The sequence below is a fragment of the Notolabrus celidotus genome, chromosome 5, assembly GCF_009762535.1.
Source record: "Notolabrus celidotus isolate fNotCel1 chromosome 5, fNotCel1.pri, whole genome shotgun sequence".
In the NCBI taxonomy this organism is placed as follows: Eukaryota; Metazoa; Chordata; class Actinopteri; order Labriformes; family Labridae; genus Notolabrus; species Notolabrus celidotus.
The window spans coordinates 39,511,687-39,533,606 of NC_048276.1; the positions used below are offsets into that span (position 1 = coordinate 39,511,687).

The following is a 21,920-nucleotide window of genomic DNA, read 5'->3' on the forward strand; positions in this document are numbered from 1 at the left end:
ACCAGCTTTTATCACTCTGTTCTCTTTGCTGAACATCTCCTGATGTCAGGAAAACACGGCAGCCTGTCAGCCTCATCCAACCTACATCAAATGAATCCCTTCTTTCTGACCGTAAACTCTTCTTCATTTCACTCCACTCTCCGTGTCTGAGAGGAGGAAATGTGGTGTGATCCAGGACTGAACGTGTCCTCTGGATCACTAAAGACAGACCATCTTAATTCCCGGTGTGAAAATAAACACTTAAATAGACCTCTGAGAGTCTCTCAGTGATGGAGCCCTGAAGGGAAAACACAGCAGGGATTACTACAAACCTGGACATGAGGAGGACGAGCAGAGTTCTACGTCATTATAAATCAATTACAGATCCAACTCTGTTTGACAAAATCAGTTTTATTCTTACTGAACGTTTGTACAAAATAAAGCACAAACAACATTCATACATTACAGAAAAATATGATTACTTTTAACAGATTGTGTTCTAGACAAGAGTTTGATGGATCAGTAATAAACAGATTCTGTAAAGGAATAATTATGACAGTCAAAGGTTGTTCATTTAACAGAAGAAACTCTCTGAATAATGACAGGAACATTACATGGACAGTGAAATTTTGTCGATAAACTTGGCCAGTTTGATGTCCCGTTTAGAAAGCCCTCCACAGTCGTGGGTCGTCAGTGTAATCTGGACCTGTGAGAACACGCACACATTATTACAATAAGAAACAAAACAGCTTGATGATGATTATCAGTGCTTCACACATCTTTGACTCAAAAAATACAACAGAGTTCAAAAGTTCAGGGAGATCTAAAACTGAATGTTGGTGCAGTCAGTCAGACTCTCATAAATGTACAACACCATAACACTGTTAGGGTTGGGACAGTGTTATGGTGTTCTCTCTTTAAGAGTATGCTGTGTGTTGTATTAATGTGGACTATTCATTGTATTGTTTCTGATTTATTTATGTGTTCTTGTGTCATTGTGGTGATTTTTGAAGGAGCAGGTAACATGTGCAGCACTGATGTCAAAGACAAATTTCCCTACAGGGACAATAAAGTACATCGTATCGTATATGTTCCTCTAAGTGAAGAGTGTGTTCATCAGTATCAGAAGCAGATATCACTGAAGGAGACATTTCTGTCAACATTGTTTCATACACAAATCTCTGTTTCAGGTTTCTGTTGTGCCGTGACTGCAGACTATTGCTGGGATACCTTCTAAATCTGACTACAGCTGCTGTTCTCCAAAATACAACTTCAGCTTTCCATCATGAAGATCAAGTCATCCAAGATAATATTCTCTGGAGTATCACATCTGTTGTTTTCAGTAGAAGCAAATACATGTGCCTGTGGGAGCAGTAGCTAACATCCCTTTATATTAAAAGAGGTTAAAAAGAACACATTTTTCTGTAATGAACATCAAATATAAATGTACGTGGAGTTAGAGGGTGGAGTTTTTTCTTTGGGGCCCGTACCTTGGAGCAAGCTGACTGAGATAAATAGGCAAGCAGCATCACTTTAGTCTGTGAAAGATGCTCCGAAGAACACTTTCACAGAGAGACTCTAAAGGAACAGAAAGACTTGTGAGTTACTTCTCCTTTTTCCCTCTTCTTTCAAACCACTGTCAGGTCTGTTTCTCAGGAGTCGTAAGGTTGCCATGTTTTGTATGTTTTGTAAATCTGACTTTGTAAAATCTGTTTGTTGGAGTGATTTTCAGCTTCATTTCATCTTTATATTTGAGCAGATTTGGGGCTATTCATGTTAGGAAACGCCTTAGGACAACATATTTTACAAAAAAAATAAAGCTTTACATGTTGAGTTGTTCTTGTTGTGGCTGTTTCTGTGACACACTTCAAGTCAGACTCAGCCAGTGAACACGATGCATGAAGGCACAAAAGTTCTGACAGTTTTTCTTTTGTTTGTTTATTTTCTGTTTGATTTTCTTCAGGAAGCACAAGCTCGCAGTTCCCTATGTAGTCCAGTTTTATGGTAAACTAGGCTTATTCTGACTTCCTGTCTGTACTTCATGTATACAATAAGATTTCAATCAATATTTTTATCTCAATTTCAGCAGGTTTTCCCCTCTCCATCTCCCCCACATTTTCCGCTGTCACCAGCTTTTTAATTTTTTTGCCTAAAAAAATAAAAATGCTAATTTCTAAAAGATCAATTTAAAAAAAGATAATTCTTGATAAACTCTCAGACTCAGAATCTCTCTCCCACAGGCTGCGTTCAGAGGTAATTGAAATAATGAGTGGATGTTGTCTGGCTCCATCCACTGACGTTTGATTCAGCCAATGAGCTAACTCCCTGCAGAGCCACTCTGGAGTCCAGCTGAATGTTTGTAAACTCACATCTAAAAACTGAGAGCCAAGACAACAGATCCGAGCATGCAGACAAATTAATAGAATATTAGCAGAAGCTCAGCATAGATCATGTATTTAGTGAGGCTGAAGCCCACTCAGAGTGGGATTTGTGAGAAAGTGTCTGGTGGAAAGTGCTGCGGGGGCCCAGAGACCTGTAGCACAGTGCTGCAGCCACTTTAATAAAGAGTGGATTAGGAGCAGCATTCCTGTTAGAGCGGCCCGGTCCACCACACACTAACTCAGTGGCTGCAGCCTAATGCGGAGAGATTTTCAGGGACTCAGTTTGTCATATCAACCGCTACTTTAGTTCTGAGTCAGAGAAAGTGAGAGAGTGCTCGAGTGTTGGGGTTGTGGGGGGCTTTGTGGAGGTAGAGATATTTGCAGAGCTTTCCACAAGAGAAACGGCGGGATTATAGCATGAAGCTACATTTTTCTGTATGTGACAAACTGAGTGTGTAACAAAGCTCTCCAGAACCAGCAATGATAGTTTGACATGAAAAAATCGGACTTCATCCACGGTCGATGGATTTAGGTGTGTCTATAATTTGTCATAAATCCAGTGTGGCATTGCAGATATATAACAGGAACTCAATCACATAGCCATAATTACACCGCTCCATTCTTCAAGTTGTGATTTCTGTAACAGATACTAAAATAATGCAGCAACAAACATGTCTTTTTTTATCACCACAATTTGGAGCAAGTTATTACCTTATTATAAACATTGAACCATTCTGGGTGGTGGTTCATCTTCTCTGCCTGCAGAGCCACACGGGACATGAAGCCAAATGCCTGCAGAGACACAAACCAGCAAACGTCAAAACAAATCAGGAAGATTCTGGTTTCAGCTAAAAACCAGCACGTCTATGACCAAAGCTTCATTATGGATTTGTTTGAGTGACTCTCGAGTCTATTCTGACCTCATTTATAACACATGGATGGGGAAAAAGAGAAGTTTCATCATAGTGCAAAAACGTTTTAAAAAAGACAGCAAACCACCTCCCATTTTAGGGTCATTTTTATGACCTGTGTGGGACAGTAAAGTACGCTTTACAAGATAAGATCCTCTCATGATGTGCATTATATCTTCATTTTACATTTGACAGTAACAGTTTCATTGGACATCATTTCTGTGTACATGTAAAGTGCTATTTGCAAAAACAGTAAGGTCATCTAAAGGCTCCTTAAGCTTTGTCTGCAATGACAAAAGAAACTTTTACAGTATAGGGAAATAGTCAGACACATACACATAAACACACACACACACACACACACACACACACACACACACACACACACACACACACACTTAATAAAGATAATGATCACCACTGTATAATAGCATATAGTCTCTATGAATATTAGATATGAGGTGAAATGTTGCCACAGAGAGTTTAACCAATGATAGGTGACTAACTGATTAAACATCACATCACCCCTGTCCTCCGAAACCTCCACTGACTCCCTGCCCCCCAAACTACTCTTCCTGACTTACAAAGCCCTCCATCACCTGGCCCTCTACTCTCTCACTGCCCTGCTTCACCCTCACACCCTCCCCCCGTGGTCTCTGCTCCTCCCATGAAAACCTCCGGACCAAGCACCAAACCGGGGGTGACAGAGTGTACTCTATAGCTGCCCCCTCCCTCTGGAACTCCCTCCCCAAACAGATCTGTGACTGTACTGACCTACCCAGGTCTACCTACCCACCTTCAAATCCTGGCTCAAAACTCACCTTTACAGCTTTAATGTTGCTTTATTCACTGTTTCTTGTTTGTTTCTATTGGGTCCTTTAATATCTGCTTTTATGATCTATAAAGTGCCTTTGAGTGTCCCACTTAACATTATTATTATCATCATTATTCTTATTATTCTTATTATTCTTCTTCTTATTATTCTTATTATTCTTATTTAACGTCGTCACTCTTGCTAGTCTTTACCAGAATTACTAGTCAGTCAAATAACTGAGTCATGTTTTTATTACAATAGGCCTGAAACGCTGGTAATATATTGTGCCTGAGCTGTAGGGCTGCCACCTGCCAGCAGCTGCAGCTGTAGGTCCGTTAATGTCTGCTGCTGTAATGCTACAATGCTCTACTACCTGGATATAAACAAGCCCAGCTGACACATGGCATCTCCAGGAGCAATATGTTGATGTAGAAAACGGAAACAAAGTTATACTGTTCCCATTATGTCAACTTTTACTGATGAGGTCAGAGTTTATAAAACACAAATCAATGACTTATTGGTTCTACAACATGAAAGATAAGAGGAAAGTGCTCATCAAAAATGTAATGATCACGTGTCTTTGTTTCGTCTGAAAATGAATCTCAATATCATCATAAATTATAATTACAAAATGAATCAAGAAGATTAAATGATATGCTAAATATTTGCCAATTATCTGTTACTTGAGTTCTGGATTACTGGACTTATTTCTGCAGCCTTACGAACGACTGAACAGCAGTTTCTGAGCCACAGACACACAGTGTGCAGCACAGGGACTACGAGACGGCCTTTATGTGCACACAGACCCACTCATGAAGGCATGTATGTTCATATTTCCACACCCCCTCAGCCCACAGCATGCAGACACACACACACTCTTCATATTTGGACTTTGACATGTGTCTCTCTCCAATCACAGGCCATCCAGGGAGTGATTATAGTTATTCTAATTATCTACAAAGACGAGAGTGAAATCCCTCGTCATGCCCACAGTGAAGAGGGGAAAATAATCAGGGAGAGCTATTTTAGAGCAATTTCCCTCAGCAATCTCAATTAAGCCCCTAAATACTTCCTCCCTGTCTAATTAAATCAACTGAACAGCCATTGTTTACAGGCCGGGGCTTTGGACACGTCCATCACCCGACATGACGAAACAGAATTACTCTGCTGGAGAAATTGCGTTAAGCCTTTTTAGCGTTTGTCCTGTTCAGTGGCCGTGCAGCGTGGCGGCTGTAACACGAGCAGCAGCTTGATCAAATTGGTTATCAAGGAAACAGTCGCCTGATCAATTTAAGTAATTGGCATATTCCTGCAACTTGACCCCACTGGCACCAATTTGGAGTCTGAGGCGGTCTGCTTTTTCTCACTTCTCATTGGCTCTAATGGAGATGGCTAAGCAGCCTGTCATGTCAGGTGTTGTTTGAACATGCCCCCCACCCTCGTTCTCTCTGCGTTCTCTGTTTTGTCTCTACCTCTCCTTTTCTCTCTTAGCTCTGGATAATCCTCAGCTGAGGTACACTGGGTGACAGGTAGAGGGATTCAGGAGGATTCCTGCAGATCTCTAGGTTACAAACATACAATATTCCCTCCAAATGTCTCTTTTCAGCCTGGCCTCTGAAACAGAACCTAAGCTCACCGTCCTATATTTCAGATATGCTGAAGAAAAGTGTATTTTATGCATACAAAGACATGGAACCTGCAGGTTTTACATAGTGACCTCCCTTTAATACTTGTGCTTTAATTTGATTGGTTGGTTCTAGGGATGACCACAATTAATCGATTATCGATTCATTGATTGTTAAGAAATTACTCGAAACACACATTTTTGTTATCAATTTTCCGTCACGTGGAACAAACATCACGTGGTCTCATATTACACTCAGCTATCAGGGAGGTGTTTTAAGTTTAAAGCATGTTTGGATGTGAATCAGCTGTTAAAGGTGTTGTGCACAGCGGAGATGCTCTGCTGGGGGCTGCGGCTGCGCGTCAGGTCTCCCCGTGCGCTTTTTAAAAAGAGGATCAATACAAAACTGCCGCCAACAACGACACAGACACGAAGGTTCACTACTATAAACAGGACATTTCCCACCTTTGGATACGAAGGCAACAGACAGGTGGGAAATTCAGGTACACTACGTTTACAGATCAGCAACTTCAGAGCCGTCTGGGCTTTTCTGCAGCGGGACTGATTATGACCCAGTTGCGCTCCCAGTTGACACCTGATCAAATACACACGTTTATTTTTCTCAATAAGAACGAGTAGACAGAAAACTGGACACTGCGAGTCTGAAGTAATTTTCTATTAGTAGTCTCAACCTTCACTTTATAAGATTATGTCCGCGGATAATATTTTTATGAGCCTGATCGTTGATAATCTGCGTGTCAAACATATACCCGTATTCAATCCCGTCAGTTCTATGCATTTTGTTGCTGTGGAAAATAGTATTTAGGGGGAAAACAATCTTTTTTCTGAGTTTAGTTTTAATCTGTCATTTGATGTTAAAAAGTTGACTGATTGACAGCTCTGTTGACGAATACAGAAAACCGCAGCTTTCTTTCAAGATACCAGCGAGAGCCCGTAATAAACATCAAACATCAAACTTTACATAGCCATGAGTGTCTGCCTCAAATCATTGCAGAAATCTATTCTGCTCCTCTCTGCACGGACATGAAGGGTTTTCAACCTTTGACCAGTGAGGTTAACGTGTGCTCTGGTTAGCAGAAGGGGTGGGACTTCAGTTTCATTAGTCCACCAGCCAGATCGCTTCTGTACGCGCCTTGGCTCCACCAGTTTAATGTGTCAGCGCCCATCACCATTTTTCCTAAATGCACCACAGAACGCCACAGAAGGTCATTCCTGACTGTGGCCATCAGACAACTCCACCCTCTGATCACTGAACAATAACCTATACTCTGTGCAATAACTGTACATTAACTGTACAATAACCTTACAATAACCTGTACTCTGTGCAATAACTGTACAATAACTTTACAATAACCTTACCATAACCTATACTCTGTGCAATAACTGTACAATAACCTTACAATAACCTGTACTCTGTGCAATAACTGTACAATAACCTTACAATAACCTTACCATAACCTGTACTCTGTGCAATAACTGTACAATAACCTTACAATAACCTGTACTCTGTGCAATAACTGTACAATAACCTTACAATAACCTTACCATAACCTATACTCTGTGCAAAAACTGTACAATAACCTTACAATAACCTGAACCCTTTGCAATTACTGTACAATAACCTTACAATAACCTGTACCCTTTGCAATAACTGTGCAATAACTGTACAATAACCTTACAATAACCTTACAATAACCTGTACTCTGTGCAATAACTGTACAATAACCTTACCATAACCTTACAATAACCTGTACTCTGTGCAATAACTGTACAATAACCCTGCAATACACTGTGCAATATCCCTGCCACCTTAACATCCTTGTATATACCTCATTCATTCCCAGCACTCTTGTACATAGGTTACTCTAACTATTCTGCGCTTCTATATATACTTAATTTTTTTGTATTCTATTTTATTTGATCTGTATTCTATTTTTATTTGATCTTATTTTATTTGTATTTATATCTTGTTTTATTCCTTCTTCTATTCATATTTTGACTCTCTTACATACTGTTTATAAGAGCTCTGTAATGACTGAATTTTCCTCCCCGGGAACTCTGATTCTGATCAAGGTCGTGTTTCAGCTTCACATCTTAAAGCGGGAGAAGATGGAGGCATGTTATCCAAATTAGTATACCGTCAATGGCTTAAGTATATTAAAGCTAATTGGCTCATTACGGACCTCTCTACTGTTGTACAACAAAATACAGAGGACAGGCAGAGATACCCTCAGAACACATGATGTTAGTTAGCATGCTGGAAACAGGGGCTAATACTGTGGTGCAGTGGACCTGGAGCTAACATTAGTATTTGTATTCTTATTGTTAAGAGACTTTGCAGGGGAACACAGTCCACTCAGGTCACAGAGTTGGACCATGATGATGATGACAGGCAGTGTGTTTCTGTTCACATAGTGATGTTAAAGATATCTGCTAAACCATGAGGTATTCAGTTCTAGCCAATGCCAGCACCATAAAATGGTCCCCATAAAATGATGATGTAATTCCAGAGCTGCTTTTTGTGGTGACTTTGATTGGTATTGTTGTCATATGTTGCTGCTGTTTACTTTTATACGTTTTCATCCTTGATATGTTATCATGTATGTTGGAAAACTGAACCTTGTTTCTCCATTAGAGGGCACTCTGCAGAGGATAGAATATTTGACTCTTGAGCCAGACCAATATGAAAGGATCAGCTTTGACTCACGGAAGATATATCTGCATGGACGTAAAATATTCCATTATAATTATCAAAATACCTAAATAAGAGGAATCATTTATGAAACAGTTCTGTTTGAGTTGTGTCTGGTTATGTTATGTGTTTATGTCGACTACTGAACACCAAGTGAAGCTCTGTATAAGGAAAATACAGATCTGTCAGGTTCTTCATGAAGTTATTGGCAGAGTAAGGATATGTCAGCAGACCCAATGTTGCCCAAATTATGGCTGGGCCATATGTCTGCCAGAAAATAAGGTTGCATATTGCTGTAAAAAAATATATTTATTCCCACTGGAGAAGGAAACTGTTTTCAGGCTCCTTACCTTGACCAGCATGTGGGACTTGTGGACTTATTTCCCTCTTAACACACAGGGGATCCTGCTACCTGTCATGTTTTGAAGGGTCTGTAATCCACACCGCTGCAGTAACATTTGTTTCAAAAAATTCCAAATGTTTGCAGAATTATACTTTTAACAATGGAACTTTTATTACAGGGAACAAAGTAAGACAATAAAGCAGACTCAAACTGATGTGCAAATGGACCAGAGAGTAAAATATGATTTGTAGGAAAGCAGAATGTGAAACAGAAGATGTGAAGTTTAGCCTGATGCAACATGAACCCTTAGAAAAGAATCTTTGTGGGGAGCGACAACATGAGAGAAGCAGTAATCTCCCTCTGCCAATGAATTGGAGTTGGATGTCCAAAAGGCTTGAAATCCTTTAAAAGCCTGAATATTGATGCCCTACATTGGCCCACTCCCACAGGTGGAGGTCCCTGGGGGGCAGTAAAGAGAGCAGTGGGAGACAATGCTAGCGAAGTGGAGGTGCTACGCCTGTCAGTCACTCGTAGGTCAACTCAACAGCCTCCACTTGGGCCAAACAAGGAAACCCCACGCTGAGGTCTTATGTCAACAGAGGTCAAGGACTCTGCCTCTCAGAGGGCTTTGTATACACCATTTGTAATGAACGGGCCACAGTTCTCCAGCCACAAGGTCAGTCAGTCATCCACCCATCCATCCATCCATCCATCCATCCATCCATTCATCCATCCATCCATCCATCCTTCCATCCAGCTGAGCATTCTCGCCAACTGGACCAACAAGCTGTAGCTGTCAGACTCTGCTAATTTGACATGACATTACCCAGGCCTCAATCTTAAATAATCAGAAACACCCGTCGGCAGACTCCCACTATGCCCCTTTCTCCACATACCCGCTTCTGAGGGGCCGGTTTGGTGCTATTACAGCGTGATTGTCATACAACACTGGATGAGACAATTTGACGTCCGACCAGAGTAGTGTTTCTCTCTCTCTTTGCGGCCATGGGCTGGAGTACAGGACTCGGTTTCAAACACATGTGTCTGTTATTTACAGATCGGTTTTCCACCACCGCCTGGTCCAGGGGCTTAGAAACGCCTGCTCTGCTCTGCCAGCACTAAGTGCATGCAGATTGTGCCTACTCTTAACTAGCCTCCGACAGACTCACACATGTACGCTCATCCATGTATGAGTGCACATATCGCACACTTGGGATATATTCAGCTATGTGCCGACACACACATGAAGACTCTCCTCCATTACACACCACCAGGACTACCCGATGATTACCCCGCGATGAAACCTTCACTCCTCGAGAACGCTGTGAATTGCACAGCAGTGGTGGTGGTTGTGAAGATGATGATGATGATGACCACACCTCTTATGTCTCAATACTCTTCTTTCCAAAACTGCTCTCCACAGGCTTCCAGTTGGTCGGACAAGGCTGCCCGCTAAGTTGACGTGTAACTTAAAGCAAAATATTGAAAATGATGAAGAGAAGCAGCCAAGTGATTCCATGTCGAGAGCTCTGCTGTGTGTGTGTAAGATCATAATCTTCTCAAGTTAACACGGAGGAGCTTCCATTTGATACTCTGACTAAGGCCATGCACGTTGTGAGCACTCATTAAGTGACTAATATCCTGTGTTAGCAATGTTCATGCAAGTCAGCTTCTATTTATGTAAAGCGTGTCATGTAATGCTCGAGCATGGTGTTAAGGCCGACTTATGCAGACCCTGTCATTAACTGCAGCGTAACCAGGCAGGGCTTAAAAAGACAGCGAGCTCGTCAAAAGGCAGCAGACGTCAGAGCCGTCTTAGCTTACCCACCGACTGATAGCCAGATTATCCAACCACCTCCGTTCAGGCGCCACACCTCGCCGCTTCCCTCCAGCCATTTTTCACATGACCAGATCAATGCAGGACGCCTCCAGTTCCCAGGGAAAGTTCCAGTTTGGAGATGGAGGTGGGAACTGAACACCGCTGAGCCGATTAACCTCTCGCTGAGAGTAAGAGATACAGTGTGAGTGTTTGTGTAGGGTTGTTACGTATACGTGTGTGTGTGTGTAAATACAAGTGACATGAATTATCTTCAACAAGTTTCAACATCTTCATGCTGGAAAATAACCCGTTTTCTGTGTTCCTGCCAAAACTTGATATCAAACTGACACTGAAGCAGCATTTTTTACAACACCAACACTGTCAGCTGATGACATTCTTTGGCAGTTCTTTAAAAACCACTTGACCTTCTACAACCTCACAAATATTTAGGCTGATGCTTTGTATTTATGTCAGTACAAATGTGTTTATTAATTCTTTAAAGTAGAATTTTCCATATTATTCTTTTTATTTAATGATAGTATTACACCCAAAAAATCCAGGTATCAGCAGTCACAGTTTTTTGTTAGAGTTTTGACAAGACAAGGGCTTATAGGTAGGTATGTGTGTGTGTGTGTGTGTGTGTGTGTGTGTGTGTGTGTGTGTGTGTGTGTGTGTGTGTGTGTGTGTGTGTGTGTGTGTGTGTGTGTGTGTGTGTGTAAAGCAGGAGGGGGACGGCTCTGAGACTTGGGTTTACCCAAGGGCTCAGGTTTAGTTGTAGGACAACTTATTGAACACAAGCAGAGCGAGGCCCGTAACGAGAGGCCGAGGCTTGAGGGAGCTTTGGAGGAGAGGGAGCCCCTCACTGAATATAAAAAGGGGGATCAAACTCAGAGAGCGAAGCGCCGGGAGCAGAGGGGGCTGCGGAAACACAGCAGCACTGTCCTCAGGCTCTAAATTGGAACTTAAGTCCAGGAGCTGAGTGGACGCTGCAGCTTTTTTTTGTAATGTGTTTTGTTGTCTGTGGGGAACTCCAGCTGAAGCTCATTGTTTGTGTCAAATTCGTTTTTGTCTTTACTTTCATGCTCAGTTATGACTTTAAATGTGCTTTTTTTTTTTCTTCAAACAGCCTTGTTTGTTATTTATTTTTTGGACAGGTGTATTTGACACTAATTACTGTCAGGTTTGTAGGGTCACTAAAAACAGTTCCTGAAGCGAGTGTGTGGGGTTAGCTACCTCCCATCACCATCTGTCTGTGGTATTTGTGCGCTCCTGTTGAGTTTGGCGATGCCGACTAAAACACCTCCCTGTCCTTTTAATATTAACAAGAGTGCCTTTCATTTCAAGTCATTGTGAATTGACATCTACTCACTTTTTTATAAGCACAAAATGTTGACACAGCAATAAAGTCTTTACCAAGAGAACACCACCTGGGTCTTAATTCACTTAACATGACTGAGTTTAATGCATTACACGTTTAGCAGACAGTGGGGGGATTGATGTTGAACACTTGGTTTTAATTACCTAATCATTTTCTTTGTAAACACTGTGTCAAATTAACTCTGATGACATTTTGTTGCCATAGTAATATATTAGCTAAACCACTAGAGACAAAGTTTCTGCACAGCACAAATATTTCCTGTACTTGAAATTTTGGAAAGTAAACCAGGTTCACTCAGTAGATCAGTAATCCTAAAAAGGTGATTATAGTTATTTTACTTGTTAGTATTATACCTGCTGATCTGTTGAACAATTAGTAAAATAATCTAATATTTTAAGTTTTAAAAGGAGCAAGTTGGTATCCATGACAATTCCCCATGATTCTTTATGATGTCTTTTTCTGGTCCTAAAAATGTAACATGTTGTCACATGAAGCAGAGAAAAGCAGCAGATCTTCATGTTTGGCATTTCAATGAACGTCAGTGTTTCTGTCGCTCCACTTTCAGTCAACACACTCATCATTCCAACACTTCACAAAAAACAACATCACCTATCCACATCTGCAAAACCTGATGAAAGCTACTCTGGTGGACTTCCCTTTAACTATCAATAAAAAAAAATATTGCACTGAATACACAGACATTTACCTCAATTAGTAAAGGAGTGGCTTATTCACTGTACAGCAACCCGCAATGTCTCCATCCCTCGAGCAGCCTCTGAGGGATTTTCTCCCAATCGCTGCATGAGAGAATATTTGTGGGGAAAGAGGGAATGCCATTCTTGTCACTTTCAGCTAACTAGACACAACAGTTGAGCATGCACAGCTCACTTCCCCTTCACAAACTGCATCTTCAAGCCACCCATTTCAAATATGTTGCATGTATGATTCCACTGCATCCGCTGAAATGTAAAGCAGATGGTCATCTGTAAACATACAGAGCATGAAGCTGGTCAACAGTATCAGTGACTGCAACCTACAAAACAAGTACAACTCAGAACCAAATTTACAGTATTAAAGACACACAGACACACAGACACACACAGACACACAGACACACACACACACACACACACACACACACACACACACACACACACACACACACACACACACACACACACACACACACACACACACACACACACACACACACACACGTTTCCACATGATTGCAGTGATTCGCACTGGCCGAAGAGAGTCCAAGGAGAGGATTTAACCTCTCAAATTCGATCAAATATTACTGGCTTAGATGAGGAAAATAACTCCAGCTGACGATGGTTTACCCACATGCCGCAGATAAATTACAGAGCGGGTCACAGCAGCATCACAACACTTTCCACTTGCTGTAATCAAACCAAAAAAGCAAATCCAGCTGTCCTTTTCTTTTACGTTAATCTAAAGCTAGCAGAGGCTCAGTGCCTCTTGTATTCAGCTCCACTTCAACAGACTGCCACTGTGCATTCACAGTAATAGACACGACTCTACCGCCCCCTAGAGGCCACAGTGAGGAAGTGTTTTAACTCGCATAGAAATGATTTTCAAAATGTCATTATAAAACTCTCAGGGATCTGATTTCCTGGAGCCCATCATGGAGAGATAAGTGGCGAATGGAGATCAGCCAGCATGTCTCCCCTTCTCCCCCGACCCTTCCCAGTAAAAGCTCTTTAAGAAGAGCGATGAAAAACAAGCTGGAGTTTGTTTTTCATGCACCAAAGAGGACAAAGAGTCAAAGATGGTGAAAAGACAGCAGAGAGGATTGCCAGCATGTCAAATTGGAACAACATGAGCTCATTCCCCAATAACATGGGGCACAGAGTGGGAATGAGAGACAGACAGAGACAGAGAGAGACAGAGAGAGACAGAGAGAGACAGAGAGACAGAGAGACAGACAGAGAGAGAGAGAGAGAGAGAGAGAGAGAGAGAGAAGAGAGAGAGAGAAGAGAGAGAGAGAGCGATGGGGAAAAGAGGGTGGCAAAGAGCTCAAAAAAAAAAAAAAACATCCACCAGAAGGAAAGATGGGGTTGTTAGTGGTTTGTGAACCAGATGAAACATTTTAACCAATTTGATTGTTTGTGAAAGAAATCATTCTGATCGAAACCCCAATTAATGCCAACTGGAGGCCTGGTGTGTCTCAGGGTAATGCAGCCTGACGTGTCAGAGTAAGAGGAGAGGCTTTAGAGCCAGAAGGAGCAGATGGGGGAGGTCAGCACCCGCCCCCTGACTTCAAATGCGGGGATGTGTAAAAACAGACTATTTTACGGGCTAAAACAACTAACGACGGGATTAGAAGAAGTCCGCTAAGTGGCCTTGAGATGCTGCAGTTTACTTCACAGAGACAGTGCTGAGAAAAATGGAGAGCTGCGTGCCTGCATGTGAGTGTTTCTGTTTCCCTTAGAAGACGCAGACGTAATGTGAAGTGTCAAATAAGTCTCAGTGTGATACTGTTAGGAAGGTCACTGAACATGCCTTATTCTATCATCAAATCTGCACCTCAGTGATCCATCCTCCGTGTTAGTGGAAACAACAATCCTGATGAGCTTGTGTTACACTCATGTAGAAATGGAAATAAACACTTATGTAGTCTTTACCACCAAAACAACTCTACAAAGTACGAGTTGGCTGATATTGTTTTTTGGGAAAAAACTGACAGTGATTATCAGGAAATCATGAGATCAATAACTGATATGTGGAAGTGATACGTATCAACAGTAAAAAAAAGTGAAAAATGTTCTGTCTAAATTTATAATTTGGAATATTTCAAACTCTAAAACAAGACTTTGTTTAAATAGCTTCAACAAATGTTTAATCAAACCAGAGGTTAACACTTAACCTAGGGGTCACCGTTTGTAAAGTTGTGCACACTGAAAATAACAGCAACATTTCTCCACATTTAGCTCCAAAACTTCATCAAAACAGAGTGCATTTTTTAAAGTCACTTTTTTATCAAATTTAGAGGAATATTTTTGATCTTCTTCACATTTAATTTTGTTGTGAAAATATATTAAATATGAAGCCCATGCGTAAGTGTTATAAACTGCAGTTCATCAAGCGTCCACATGAGGCTGGCTGCAGAAACACCAAAACCACATACACACCCATTCAAAGAAGATGATCTTTACAGCAGAAATAAACATCTCTGTCAGCACACACTGTAACAGGATTTTTTTTCTAAAGCAACGGTTCAGAAGATATTAAGATTGCCAGTTTTTGCCCAAATAAGGACATGACTGACTTGATCAACAGGCGGGACCACATAGCTGTTGGCTAGGAGGCTCAAACTCTTTACCTCACACTAAGTCTGGATGAGTTCAACATTTCCAATATGGCGGCCGGCGACGAATGGTTTCAAAACAGCGCTCAGGAACAGATGGGTGACGTCACGGAGACTACGTCCATTATCTATACAGTCTATGTTTGGCATTCTAAATATTTAATTTTGTTGTGAAACAAAACTGCCTATCCAGCATTATTACAGCGGGCAGACCGGCTATAACCCGTAGGAATCAGTACTGACCGGCTATGGTTGGGATATCTGTATCACTTCATGATGCTTTTATTTTGGTATTTTCGCTCGGCGGCAGTGTGAATTTGTATTGGGCGCTATGGGTACCAAAATAAAAGCATCATAAAGTGATACAGATATCTTAACCACAGTCTGTTAGTACTGACTCCTACAGGTTATAGCCGGACTGCCTGTCGTATATAAGCTGGATAGGCAGTTTTGTAGGCTATAAAGAGAATTCACAATGCTCAGAGACAGGACTGACCCAGTCTATGGTACGGACAAGCTAAGTTGCTATTGCTAAGTCTGTATCGCTTTATGAAGCTTTTATTTTGATAGATCTGCTAGGCGGCAGTTTGAATTTGCATATTAGCTAAATATTTAGGATCACAGAGCAACATTTAATTTTCATATTTATATTTATATTTAAGATTTAGATTTAACATTTATATCTAACATTTAGATTTAGATTTAATATTAAGATTTAACAATGATTTTAGCTTAATATATTTTTCACAACAAAGTTAAATGTGAAGAAGATCACAAATATTCCTCTAAATGTGATTTTTTTTTAAAAAAGTGACTTTTAAAATATCTCTACATTTTTATGATGATTTGGAGCTAAATGTGGAGAAACAACTTTACAAACGGCGCCCATATTAACCAGTTATACTTTCATCACAGTTACATCACACAGTCCTGAGACGTCTAGGCAAGGCAAGGCAAGGCAACTTTATTTGTATAGCACATTTCATACACAAGGGCAACTCAGCCAATAAAAAAGAAGCTTGCCAATGAGAACATGCTGTAGGCAGGACCTTAGAGAGGGACAGACCCAGAGGGAAGACACCTGCAGCAGAACCAAAGGAGCGCACTATATAATTAATTGATTTTTTCCATCATCTGTAAATCAAAACATCAGCTCCATCGACCTCTGCCACAAATAAACATGTCTGTAGGGGCAGCAGGGATGAAATACATATACTTATTTTAAGTTTTCAATCACATGACACGGCTTTAACAGGTGGCCACATATAGAGAGTGAATAATACCTTTCAATAGTCATCAGTCTCATTCTATGAAGGCATGAGTTAATTCCACAATCATAATAAAACAACTGGAAGGAAACCTGCTTCGTGCTACACCTGCAACCACTCAGCTCATAAACACAGATGAATGTGTTTCCTATGGTTAGAGAAGAGGCTGTCAGCCTGCTGGTCTGTATCCTGAACCCAATCAAATATACCTCCAGTCAGCACACACCCCACATTCAGATTTCTACAGAACAGAAAGAGTCTACAGGTTTGTTTTTTTAAGACTCGATCCAGCCATCTGAAGCAGCTGGACACACTCTGTAAAACACACTGTAACACACACTCTGACGAGCTGCATGAGGCTGAACTGGTCCTTATTGGGATTCCAGTGATCACTTATTGTTTGATTCAAGAATTTAAGATATAAAGTTATCAGTGAAGTGTGGACACCATAATGGATGAACAAAATCTGATCCATGGTCTATGACCTTACCTTCCTTGGACTCTTATTCAAGGATGGCTGATGTTGAGTTTTTTATGGACACAAAACAAACAAAACTGGAAAGACATTTATTTTTACTTATACTAATGTTGTTATACTTTTGTATCTACCTGTCCATTCCAAATAAAGATACAATTAAAACATAATAATAAAGTTACATTATTTACCCTTTTTGCTTATTATATTAAGCTTTTAAAACATCAAATATTATTCAACACTTAAAAATCCTTCCGACTGTGCTTTGATCTCTGCGTCTTAATCTCCCCTGTTCTCCGGTGTTTAACTGGCAGCCAGATCACTGAGAGAATGTTTAAATTTGCACAATGTTCTAATACCAAGACTATGCATACATAGTACATATGCTCACAAAGAAGAAAGATTGAGTATTTCCACTCTTAACTGATTATCCTAACTGTAAGCCTTGCCCCCATCAAATCTATGCCTATAACCCCGGTCTGAACCCCTACACCAAACCAAGGACCTGATACCACATCCCCACCTACTTGTGTGTTAGGGTGTAACTTTGATAGCATAATAGTGTCAGAAGCTAAATTTCTGGGAGTGATAATAGATAATAAACTGACTTGGAAACCACATATAGATTATATGTAGAGGAAAGTGTGTAAATGTGTTGGTGTTTTAGGCAGGGCCAAGGACAGTTTGGATTCTGCTTATCTTCATATTTTGTACTGTTCACTTGTTCTTCCATATTTCAGTTATTGCTCGGAGGTGTGGGGCAACACTTTTATGAGTAATATTAACCCTTTGTGTGTGTTACAGAAAAGAGCTATCAGACTTATAAATAAGGTGAATGTCAGAGAACAGTTTGATATCAGCTCACATGAGTTGAAATGTAAAGATTTTGTTCCCTTTAAAACATTATTATTTATGTTTAAAGCCAGAAACAAATTAGTACCTGAAAACTTACAGAAGCTCTTAGTGTTTACATCTCATGAGGACGATCATAGACGCAAATTTAAAAGTTCATACACACGCACGACATTAAAGCTGGGGTTGGTGGTCAGATTTGGATCCACTTTTTGTTATACTGGTTAAAATGATCTTCATGTCCTGATGGCAATCAATACATAATGTGTTCTTAAAAAAGAGGTAAAAAAAACTGCTATCTACAGCCGGAGTAAACCTGGGAAAACACCAACCAATCACCGTTTTTTGGGTCCCCAAATTTTAAACCATTCAAATCCTGTCCTGCCGTTCTGCCAGCCTCCTGCGCGTACATTTCCCCGGCGCTCACTCCCCATCCCCGTCCCCTGCCTCTGCTTCCCCTGACTCTACTGACCGCCCCTCTCGCTCGACCTCGGGCCTGTCCCCTCTGACCCGATGAGGTGCTTTGCTCAGTACTGTAGTTCGGATCAGAGTCTAAAAAGCTCTCACCACGGGGGCTCTGACAAGCAAAAGAATTAATGACATTCAGTAAGTCCTACAGAAAATGTTGTAGCGTCCGTGTGGACGCTGTAGGGATGACGAGCCGATTCGTGAACACGTTGATCTTTAATAACCGGTCACTGTCGGCCGTAACCATGCCAACCAACAAAACAACAATCAATGTTTGAATGAATGAAGAACTTCTCCTCTTGTCTCTCCTCTCTCCAGCTTGCACACTCTACACCTCTCCTGATGCCTTCACTGACTGTCAACACTGTAGGAATTAAGAACCTCTACACTGAACATGTGTAACAAACAGTAGAGCTGTTACAGTTTTATATGTCTTATAACTTTCTCCTGATATCGTGTCACCAGGACAACTGGATAATGTTAGCATGACAGTTGTGAGGGCTAACAGCAGCCATGTTTGTTTGTGTTTTTAACTTTCACTATGAGAATGTTTTGGTGAAGACCGGTTTTGAATCAGTCACCATCATATGGTCGCAAATCAGCGGCACTCGTGCATGTGAGCGGGGGGGCGTCGTTTTGGAGGAGCTCAGAGGGGAGGAGGGGAGGGGTTAGACCATAGACTGTATAAAATATGGACGTAGTATCCGTGACGTCACCCATCTGCTCCTGAGAGCTGTTTTGAAGCAAATCGACGGCAGCAGCCATATTGGTAATGCGGAACTCAACCAGGCAGAGTGTGACGTAGTGTGAGCCTCTTAGCCAATGGCTGTGTGTTCCCGACCGGGAGTCACGTCAGTCATGTCCTTATTTGGGCAAAACTCGTAATCCTAATATCTTCTGAACCGTCACGTTAGAAAAAAATTCACAGATTAGCTTCATAGGGCCAAGCCGTTTTTTGAACCAGGCTGTAAACATGTTTATTAATGCTGCAAAGATCGTCTTTTTCCCATTCATATCTATGTAGTTTCCGGTGTTTCTGCAGCCAGCCTCAAGCGGATTCTCGATGTACTGCAGTTTATAGCACTTCCGCATTGGCTTCATCGTTTGAGACCGGAGTTTGCCGCTTGGGTTAGACGGAGTCCTGAGGAAATGCTACTTTCAAATTCATGCTAGTTTTCCGAGACTACCAACCCCAGCTTTAAAGCAAATGTGTGTTTCAGTTTGAAGAGTTAAACTTTGGAAATGTCTGGATGATGATATAAAATGCTGCTCTAATATTTTACAGTTAAAAGAATGTTAAAAGGTGAAATAATGAGAAACTACAAACTCATCCAGTAAATCTGTATTTGATTGTTTCAGTGTTCATTGTTACGTTTGATGTTTAGTGAAAAGAGAAGGTGATTACTGAAGGGTCAGCCTTCTGGTTTAGTGGTAGATCATGTTATGATAAAGGGGAGGGGCAGGTATTATACGTTCTTCTTCTTCCTGCTCCTGTTTGTTCATGGAAAGAGTGTACTCTATTTTATGAATAAGTGTATCGTATATGTTGTGTTGTCAAACACTGAAGTGAGCAAATGCAATTCTTATGAATGAATATTTTTTTATATAAATACACACACACATACCTGATTAAAGGTTTTAAAGTGCAGCTCTTTGAAGATGGCATCACGATCCTCCACCTCCACCCAGCCTGTGGCCCTGAGCTCCATCACCATCTGATCCCGGTCTGCAGGAGCGAGCCAGTGTGCATCTGAAGACTGAAGACACACAAAAAAAATCATTTCGACTTGAACCTTGTTTTCCCCTTTTTACTACCCGTGTCTGTATTTTCTTATCCCCATCATTACACTGGATGAATCAGAACTTGTTCTCCTGCTGTGATCCATCAAACACATTTCAACCTCTTTCTTTGTATTATCATTACTTCAGCATGTTCATTTCCTGATTTTATTCTTTTTTTTAATATGAATTTGATTTAAATGTGCTGGTTCTGCTTATAAATGAAAGCACAATGAAGCTTCAGATGTGCTTCGTATATTCGTATGGTACCTTCAGCAGCAGCAAAAGGTGCCGTTATTGCTGAGTCCGCATGGTGGCAGCCTGGCACCAGCCATACACTGACCACTGACACACATAATAAGTTACCAGCTGGCAATGAGTCCTCACAAGTTTAAGTTATATGGCTTCAATAATCTTTAAAACGGTGTAATGATCAATCCACCAGCAGCACGTTCAAACAACAAACAACACTTACATGCATTCATTTCAATACTTGTTGCTATTTACTATAACTCATATGTGATGTAATTATTATAAACAATTGTCTGAAATGTGAAAACTCATGTGTTTTCAACAGGACATCTCTAGCTGCACGTCATTCATGTTAAGCCTACTTTTTATCACTTTATGCAGCTTAGAGAAAAAAAGTCCCAAAGGCCGAGGAGTTGTTTAGTAGAGTTTATCTGTCAAACTACGAACGCCGAATTAAAGACCAGCTCAGAAACGTTCAGGGACATTGAACAAGTTGTGACTAAAGGGTGTATCTTTAGAGCATTATAAAGTTAAGCTTTTAATTCAGCGTCCCTCAGAGGGAGTTTGGTGCACGTTATTCCCGACATGAGCGCAGCGCGTCTGCGCTGTTTGAGGACACACTGGTAGCACAGTTGTTTCTGGCATGAGAGTATGATCATATAGACCGAACCCCAGAAAGAAACAGATAAGGTGCTAATGCTAATACGTTTGAGTAAATCAATGCTAATGCTATAATGCATTGTCAGCCAGCACTCACCATGTTGGACGAGTTGTTCCCGGAGAGAGGAGGCAGCAGCAGCAGACTCCTGAGCCCTGAGAGACGGCTGCAGGGCCACGACCTGCCCGTCCTCAGGCTAAACATTAACCCCGACATAACCAGCCCTCTGTCGCCTGCCCTACAACCGCCACCACCTCTGCTCTGTGACCCGTGAACTACCTCTGTTCTCTCAGAGTGTACTGTAGCTGTTTAGCTCAGTGCCTGATTAAAATGCTGTTTTCGACGGGAGCCTATCCATGTCGAGGCAGATGGCTGTCTAACATGAGTCTGGTTCTGCTCGAGGTTTCTGCCTGTTATAGGAAGTTTTTTTCTGGGGTGGGGTAAGACCTACAGTCTATGGGTAAGACTGAGTCTTATCCGGTCTTGGTGTTGGGTCTCTGTTCATAATTGTTGTGATTTGGTACAATACAAATAACGATTGATTGATGTCCATCATACTCTTGAGTTTCATTCACTTTAACGGAAGCCTTGCAAACCAGGTCCATCCACAAAGACCAAATAAAAAAAGGTTTGATTTCACACACATACAAGTTTATTTTTTTAAGTATTGGTTTCAATTTTTGTTTGTATTTTAAATCAGTTTGTTCCTATGTAAAGCCCTTTTGGCTGTGTGACTAAATTGATAAATACGATTCATAAATGTATCCTTGTTGACCTGATAACAAAGTTATATTTGTGTTTATTTTTGCGTGTAGTATTTTCTGTCAGCTGAAGACTAGGAATACTCTTTGAATGAGTGATAACCTCTCCTCCGG

General features: G+C 41.0%; 1 protein-coding gene across 1 annotated transcript; it reads right to left on the bottom strand.

The window, feature by feature from the left end:
• Positions 1-370: 370 nt before the first annotated feature.
• On the bottom strand, positions 371-21,447 carry LOC117812862 (pterin-4-alpha-carbinolamine dehydratase 2-like). The gene is made up of 4 exons (XM_034683835.1): positions 21,145-21,447; positions 19,982-20,113; positions 3,072-3,152; positions 371-685 (listed from the first exon to the last, which is right to left on the bottom strand). The coding sequence occupies exons 1-4, from the start codon at positions 21,259-21,261 to the stop codon at positions 590-592; spliced, it is 426 nt and encodes a 141-aa protein (XP_034539726.1). The 5' UTR covers positions 21,262-21,447; the 3' UTR covers positions 371-589.
• Positions 21,448-21,920: the final 473 nt, after the last annotated feature.